General features: G+C 38.6%; 1 protein-coding gene across 2 annotated transcripts; it reads left to right on the forward strand.

Moving 5' to 3' along the window:
- Positions 1–1,198: 1,198 nt before the first annotated feature.
- Positions 1,199–7,572, forward strand: LOC135246744 (signal-regulatory protein beta-2-like). 2 transcript variants are annotated; one of them, XM_064320058.1, is made up of 6 exons: positions 1,199–1,487; positions 1,636–1,983; positions 2,498–2,851; positions 3,155–3,262; positions 4,385–4,434; positions 7,339–7,572. In XM_064320058.1, exons 1-6 carry the CDS (start codon positions 1,322–1,324, stop codon positions 7,354–7,356), a joined length of 1,044 nt encoding a protein of 347 aa, XP_064176128.1. In that variant the 5' UTR covers positions 1,199–1,321; the 3' UTR covers positions 7,357–7,572. The 2 variants fall into 2 exon arrangements, with proteins under 2 accessions (XP_064176128.1, XP_064176127.1); XM_064320057.1 differs by lacking the exon at positions 7,339–7,572 and adding an exon at positions 4,619–4,936 and having other exon boundaries at positions 1,200–1,487.
- Positions 7,573–7,912: the final 340 nt, after the last annotated feature.

A 7,912-nucleotide genomic window follows, 5' to 3' on the forward strand; every position in this document is an offset into this window, starting at 1 on the left:
GTCATCCAGTGACAGAACCTTAGGCCTCTGACATTGACACCCTGGATATGGACAATCTACGTCATGTATGTTATTGCTGGTACATTCCTCATTATATGATGAGAAAATATTTCAGTAATGAATTATGAGTTGTGGAATTAGAAATCATTAAATTACATATTAAAAGACACCTCGTCCTAGCTTCAGTGCAGTGCAAAATCACAATATAAGATCAGGTGTAACATCACAGTATGAACATTCCAGTGAGCTGCCCAATGTTCTGAAGTAATTAGCATAATCAGCCATTCTAACATTTCTTGACCACTTTTTTATGTTATCAGATGAAAGAAGGTGAAAAATTGCAAAAATGCCTGTGAATGCAGATTCCTAGCCCTGTGCAGCTACGGGCAGCACTGACTCCTACTGTTCCATCCCAGAGAGAGCAGAGAAATTCAGCACCATGGACAATGCACACACAAACACACACGCAAACACACACACACACACACACACACAACAATACACACACACACCCAGACATAGACACACACACACACACACACACACATACACAGACACACAACCATACACACCCACACATATACACGCGCACACACGCAAACACACACACACACACACACACACACACACACATAACCATACGCACCCACACATGTACACACGCACACACGCACACACACACACACACACACACACACACACACACACACACAACCACACGCACACACATTTACATACACACAGACGAACAACCACAGATACACAAACACACACACACACACAAAGGCACACACCCATACACACACCCACACACACACACACACACACAACCATATACACATACACACATACACACACACACACGTACACACACACAACCATACACACATACACACACACACACACACACACACAACACACAAACACACACACAGAGACATACACCTCCACACAATACTTGCGCGCACATACACACACACACACACCACACACATACACACACACAACCATACACACACACATACACACACACATTAAACCGTAGTACGAATTAAGGTGCCATTTTCAATCTAAACTTATTCTTAAAGTAGCCTATTTAAAACTATGTAGACTTCCAATTACGCACTGTAAATAACAACTGAATTATTATTATTATTTGACCTTTATTACGCAGGATGGAAATAATGACAACAGTGTTCTTTTTTTACACTGATGGTGTGTATCAGCGGATGCTTGCACCACTCTTGTGCACCCAATAATTTGCTTCATTAAACAGCCAATCAAATCTGCCCCTGACATGTGCCCTCCTACTGTTCAGTGAATGAAGAGAAATTATTATCTCAAGTCCTCCTCTTATCTGTACAGTTTGAGTTTTACAGCGCAGAGGACAAACAGGGTCTCAGGCAGAGGAGAGTCTCCAGAAGAGGAGAGTTCAGATACAGTGATGCCACCACTCTGTGCTGTTCTTGTGCTTTTCAGCAAAGTCTGTAAGTGTATAATTTTTATTGACTTGTCAGACAAAATAACTTTACATTCGGACTGTATAGACCTATTTATACAGAGATTGTTGTGGTTTTTAATTGCGTATTTCACACTGCCATTTGCATTGAAATATTGTTTTCTGTCGTCTTACAGATGGTCTGCTTGGGAATATAATTCAGCCTGACACGCTGGTGCGAGCTCAGATCGGAGACACTGTGACTCTCCCATGCTTCTACTCTGTAAACATTTGTGATATCAGTTGGTATAAGCAGCCTCTTGGACAGAAGATTCAGCACATTGCAGTGAAAGTTGTAAAAGAAAATGATCCTCAATTGTTCAATGAGTTTAAAAACAGTATGCGCCTCAGTGCTAAAGCAGCAAACGGGAGCTTTAACCTGACTGTGTCACAAGTAGAGCCATCAGATTCAGCCACATACCACTGCGCTATGATGCCCTACAGAGAGACCATCTTTGGAAATGGAACCACTTTAATGGTGATGGGTAAATATGAACCTAAAATGATGCTTTACAGTAGTTACAGGCTTGCAACAAAATACTTTGCTCACTGGCACAATACCAGTGAAATATTGCAGAAAAGTGTTATTTTTATAAATAAATAAACATCTGGAATATGCTTTTTAAAAGTGAATTTAAATTATCCTAGGAAAGCAGATCTTTCTTTTAGGGTAGGGTTAGCCAAACTCTGTGTTGTGTGTTCATGTATTGGATCAGTGCTATGTTAAAATATATTAAGGTATACTGTTGTTTACGACATTGCATGTTAAGCCAAACACTGTAAATTTGCATTATGATTTTCTAAAGTCTTTAATGAAACATCACAAATAGACAAATAGGCAGTTTTGCATGCATTGGTCACTAATCCAGATTGGGAAGTTCAGCCACGGCCTAGATTCAATACTGTGTTAATCATGGTAATAACTGTAGCAAAGCACATATATAATGATTGAGTCCAAGCATATGTCCTGTTATGTTTTTAATTGTTAAGGTTCTTCAGGCTCAGAGTCACACAACAGGACAGTAGTACTGCAGCAGCCCGAGTTTGAGTCAGTGCAGCCTGGAGACTCTGTGACTCTGCAGTGTTCAGTACACACTGAGACCTGTGCAGGAGAACACAGTGTGTACTGGTTCAGACAGGGCTCAGGAGAGTCCCCTCCAGGAATCATTTCCACCCATGGAACCAGGAGTGATGAGTGCCAGAGGAGCTCTGGGGCTGTGTCTCCCACACAGAGTTGTGTCTACAACGTCCCCAAGAGGAACCTCAGCTCCTCTGATGCTGGGACTTACTACTGTGCTGTGGCCACCTGTGGGGAGATCCTGTTTGGGAACGGAACCAAGCTGGATGTTAAGGGTAAGAGAAAATGCAATCACATAGTAAAAAGTATTTTCTTTGTTCATGCTTTTTTTTTTTGTTGATGATGTTTGAAATCATTTAAACCATTAGAGCATACAGACTTCATCTGATATTAGTGGATTATTGTTTCACATTTTCTAATTCATGTCTATATTGTAAGTTGTAAATTGTTTGCCTTCCCTCGTTTTCATTCTCTTGCTGATCAGTTCGTTGCACAGGTGTTCCTCTCTATGTCTTCATATGCTCTTATTAATATTTTTCATGCAGGCTGTTTACTAACTTTTGCTTTTAAAATGTCAGGAAATGAAGCCCTTCCTCTTTATTGCTTGGCGGGAGCATTGATGTTGAGCGTGATCCTAAATATTGTCCTCATTCTGAAATTGAGAAAAAGCTGTGAGAATTGCAAAGGTAAGAGACAAAGTTATCAATGTGCGGTATATGTCATGATTATCTTGTACAACACATTTGCAATTAAGTTTTTCTTCAATAAAATCAGACTATTATGAAACATGCAAGATCGTAAAAATACTCAATATCTTAAAGGTTGCAGAATCAAGAAAAGAATGTCGGCCGTAAAAATATGTTAAGTGTTTACTGCAAAGTATTTGGCTTTCAAAATTTGACAACAATTTTGTCATCCACATGTAAGGCCATTTCATTAATAGCATGCAGAAATATTCATATACAGTCCCACTTCTATAAAACAACGTCCGGTGAAGTTACTCTGTTGGTGCAGGTGACCGTCTCCCACTGCTTTTAGATACATCCACATCATGTACGCAGATCGCATGTAGAAGAATGCCAGATGCCTCTTGAATTTATGACAATTCAACTTCTGATAATGATTCCAATTTTATTTTATATATATATTTTTTTTTTGGTACCAGCTGGCACTAACCAAATTATAAAGACTATACTGTGACCCCAAGACTATTTAAAAAAAATTCTTGAGCAGAAGGCAATAAGATTGAATGCGGAATAAGCTGAATTAACTGCCATCCAAACAAATTAAAATACTTTTTAAGTGATATGTAATTTCCATTGAAGCCTATCCTGATTCCCTGGTGATTATATAATAGCTGCATTCTTCAGATATACTCCTTCTCTGAGCAGCAACTAACGGTCCTACTGTGGTGAATATAATTGACTATATGAAATACTACTAGCAGAACTGCTACGACTGCTATGAATATCATGGTTAATAGTAACAATAATGGTAATAATAATAATAATAATAATAATAATAATAACAATAATAATAATAATTATTATTATTATAAGAAGAAGAAAAAGAATGCAATTCAACACAATTTTATTTCTGTAGCGCTTTTTACAGAGAACTGTCACAAAGGCACTTTACAGAGTAGCCACAAAAGAGACAGAACAAAAAGAACATAAAAAAGAACTAGAACAAGAAGTACAAAAAGAAGAACAGCTTTCTTATTTGATTGTACACCATTCAAAATCAGAGCATAATTAATTTCTTTCACCCACCAGCGGCTTATGTGCATTTTCATTTTACTGACACAGGAGTTGCATCAAACAACCAAGAGAGCGTTGAAGACATGGCGAGCAAACAGGTTAGAATATTAACTAGCTAACTAACTAACTAACTAATTAAAATAAGTAACTAACTAAATAAATAAATAAATAAATAAGTAAATAAATAAATAAATAAAGTCAATTTCTGAGATGAATATCCGTGATAAATTATTATCAGAATGAGGCGTAATCATATGTGCTGTGTCGTGTTTTTCTTTTTAGAGTCAAGATGAAGCAATGAATTACGCTGCTTTGACTTTCACCACCAAGAACCCCAAAGTGAGGAGGAACAAGAGGGAAGTGGAGAAAGAAACGGTTTACTCCGATACGAGATTTAGAGACCGCGAGTGAAGCTTTCCATAAAAATGTATCTTTGTCACAAGAATGATCAAACTGTTCCCTCACTAGAGTTGGTGAACATTATGCCATGTGACTGTAAATGATGTCACATTTACTGGATTTGCCAAGAGCTGTGCTTGTTCTTATATTTTTGCTGTTTTTCAAATACACAAAGTAAAACTTGTACAGTATACTCCCTGACAGTGTCTGATAAATGGTCCTCAATGTGTTGAGTCGGTCTGGGGCAGTGGTGTAGTACATTAGGTTAGGGAACAGGACCTGTTACCTGGTTCTCAGGTGATGCACTGCCCTCATACCTGTTCCACTGAGCAAGGTTGTTAACCCCAGTGACTTCAGTATATATTCAACTGTATAAAACTCAACTGTGTGCACAGGTTAAATTATGTAAGTGTCTGTTAAATTATATCCCAAAGAGATGGGAGAACATTAGGACTTCAAAACAAGGGCAGACTGTTATGTCTCAGCAGTGATTCACTGATTAGATGGAATCATGATGTTTTGCAATGTACTGTTTTTGTGTTTCAGGGGTAGTCGATGATAAAAGTAAATAATAGATCCATTAATTTTGGGGTTCACAGGCATGGTACCTGCTGGGGAAAGTTGGGTTATTTCCCCAACTGTTCATGAAAGGTCAAATTCTGTCCTGACCACTCTTCACACAATGCAATAGTCATCACATACTTTGGTTTGCAACAGTTTGGCCACCACTGGTCAAATTGCATGTGTTGATAATTTTATTAATGAAAAGAAGCATAATTTTGTCTGAACTATTCCAGCTGAGAATGGGCTGCCCCTCAATGGCCCTGTTCCTCCTGAGACTTCTTCCCATTGGGGAGATTTTTCTTCCCTCTATTTGAGTGTTTTTCTTCTCATTGGGGTTTTGTTGTTGTTTTTTTATTCTGCTGTTTTTTGTTTTACCTCAATTGCTCTCTTTTTTAGGATCACACCTGGTTTTTGCCCAGTGTTCTTTTCTGGATCAACTGTAAAGTGCCTTTGTGACAGTGTTTTGGTAAATAAAGCTCAATACAGTTAGCATGAAATCTCCAGGGTACAAACTCAAACATGACATGTTTTTATAAAAACTGTAATGCACAATTACTTTACATTTTCTGAATTTAACGGATTGAAATGTAACATGTGCACAAATTTGGGTATCCTGTCAGTTAGTGGTTAGTAATAACTCATTTGGCAGAAATTACACCTTCTAAATGCCACTTGTAGCGAGCTAACAGTCATTCTATTTTTGCCTAAGAATTTTACCACACCACCCCAATGCAAAATAGATCCACTCCCAAGCTCTCTACATCTTCTCTCCAATGTAGGTTGTTGTGGCCAAAGAGCTCTCATTTTATCTGTCCAAAGCACGTTGTGCCAAAATGCCTCTGGCGCATCTAACTGTTGTGTCCGTAGCTCCTTTGCAGTGATGTGTAAGTTTTGCTTTGCATACATAATCAGTCTACAGGCAGTGCTATTGGAGTTATTAGGCTAACACTGGCGTCGAAATGACTCCATATATCAGACAATCAGGGTCTATAAATGAGATACATTTCTATCACAATGCATCTTACTGTATGCATACTGTCATTTAAAATTTTACTGAGATATTTTCTCCACATGGATATGCTTGGACATCCATACCAGGGCTGGATCTGGCACATATACCAATATGTGTGCCACTGCTTAGCCAGAGAAAACCTTGTTGTGGATTAGGGTACTCTCCTGCATGGTATAGAACAGCTGGACATGCTTTCTGAAGGCTAGGCCTCTTGCTAGCAGAGCCCTTCCTGTACCTTCAGTACCAAAAACACTTCCTGTATGCACAGCGACAGCTTTCTTGTGTTCTCAGTTACTGATGCTGTGCTGTTCATTTTAGAACAACTGGGTACATGTTCAGACAGAATGACTCAGTGGCAGATTCCTTCCTGTGTACAGGGACAGAGCATGAACAGACTCTCACAGGGGTGTTCACAGGGGCCGATAATCTAGAGAACAAGGAGAGAGTAATGCCCTTACCCAGGCTAGATTTGCTACTGTAAAGTATTTCGTTTTGACAGCATGAAATGATTACAGTGGCCTTCGAATCTTACATGTGCAACATTACTGGTATTTTACCCCTCACCATATTCAAACGACATCACACATAAATATAATAAAGATGGCGAACGCTGGAAATGCATGTGATTTAAGCACAAAGAAATTTCAACATGTTTTTGAATGTACTCGATTGAAATTAATGCTAATTAAATAGTTCGGAAAGAGACATTTTTCCAGACTGGGTTCGAGAAAGGCTGTTTCTCCATTCTTGTGGCTTTGATGCAAATGCTATTTTCAAGAAGTATACAACTTTTTATGTCTTAAGGAATGCTCTTGGGAGACAATTTTTGTTAGATTTTTTGAAAAAATGTCATCCAAGTCAAATAGTGACAGTAAAATAATAAAATACACATATTAAATGTCACATGGAGAGAAACTTTGGCTGATATGCCTCCTGCTCTGAGGTCACTGCACTGCTTATTGTTTCTGAAAGCTTTTGCACACGGCTCTCTCTTTCATTACAAGTAAAATGTGTTTGTTTGTTTCAGACTGCTCTGTTGTGGTGACAGGGGAGGTCCAGTTATTTTCCACTCACAGCCTTATACATTCAGCTCTACACAGACCAGAGCTGCACAGGAAGACTGACCTGCAGCTCCTCCCTCTCTCAGCGCTGAAACCACACTGATGCTCCGATCAAATTTATTCACTTGACATCTCTGGCCACCTTTCCATTGCAACAGACCAGACAAATGTACAATTTATAGTACATATGGGACAAAAGGTCCGTATTGCTCTCTATAATTAGTTCATGTAATTTTATATTTTACATGCATTATCATTTGCAGGTCTTATGCTGTTTATTCTTAGTTGCATTATGATGTACAGCAAGGTCATCATAACCTTCTTTTACAATGTGTGTAGTCCAGTGTTTTACCAGTATGGAGGAGCACAACATAGTCATTACATTATTTACAAACCTGACATTATGATGATAATAATTTATGAAACTACGATCTGAAATTGTTGTGCGGCACACCGTATTGGCCTGATTACGTTGTTTTGGACATGTTCTTCAGTTTGTGTACACCTTTCAAATTGTTGATGTACTGCTTGCAGTGTTGG

This window comes from Anguilla rostrata, unplaced genomic scaffold (assembly GCF_018555375.3).
Source record: "Anguilla rostrata isolate EN2019 unplaced genomic scaffold, ASM1855537v3 scaf0852, whole genome shotgun sequence".
Classification (NCBI taxonomy): domain Eukaryota; kingdom Metazoa; phylum Chordata; class Actinopteri; order Anguilliformes; family Anguillidae; genus Anguilla; species Anguilla rostrata.

Coding starts and splice junctions, on each gene's coding strand:
- LOC135246744 (XM_064320057.1), top strand. CDS start 1,322: ATGAAGAGAAATTATTATCTCAAGTCCTCCTCTTATCTGTACAGTTTG. Junction 1,984..2,497: donor AACCACTTTAATGGTGATGG/GTAAATATGAAC, acceptor AAGGTTCTTCAG/GCTCAGAGTCACACAACAGG. Junction 3,263..4,384: donor AAGCTGTGAGAATTGCAAAG/GTAAGAGACAAA, acceptor TTACTGACACAG/GAGTTGCATCAAACAACCAA.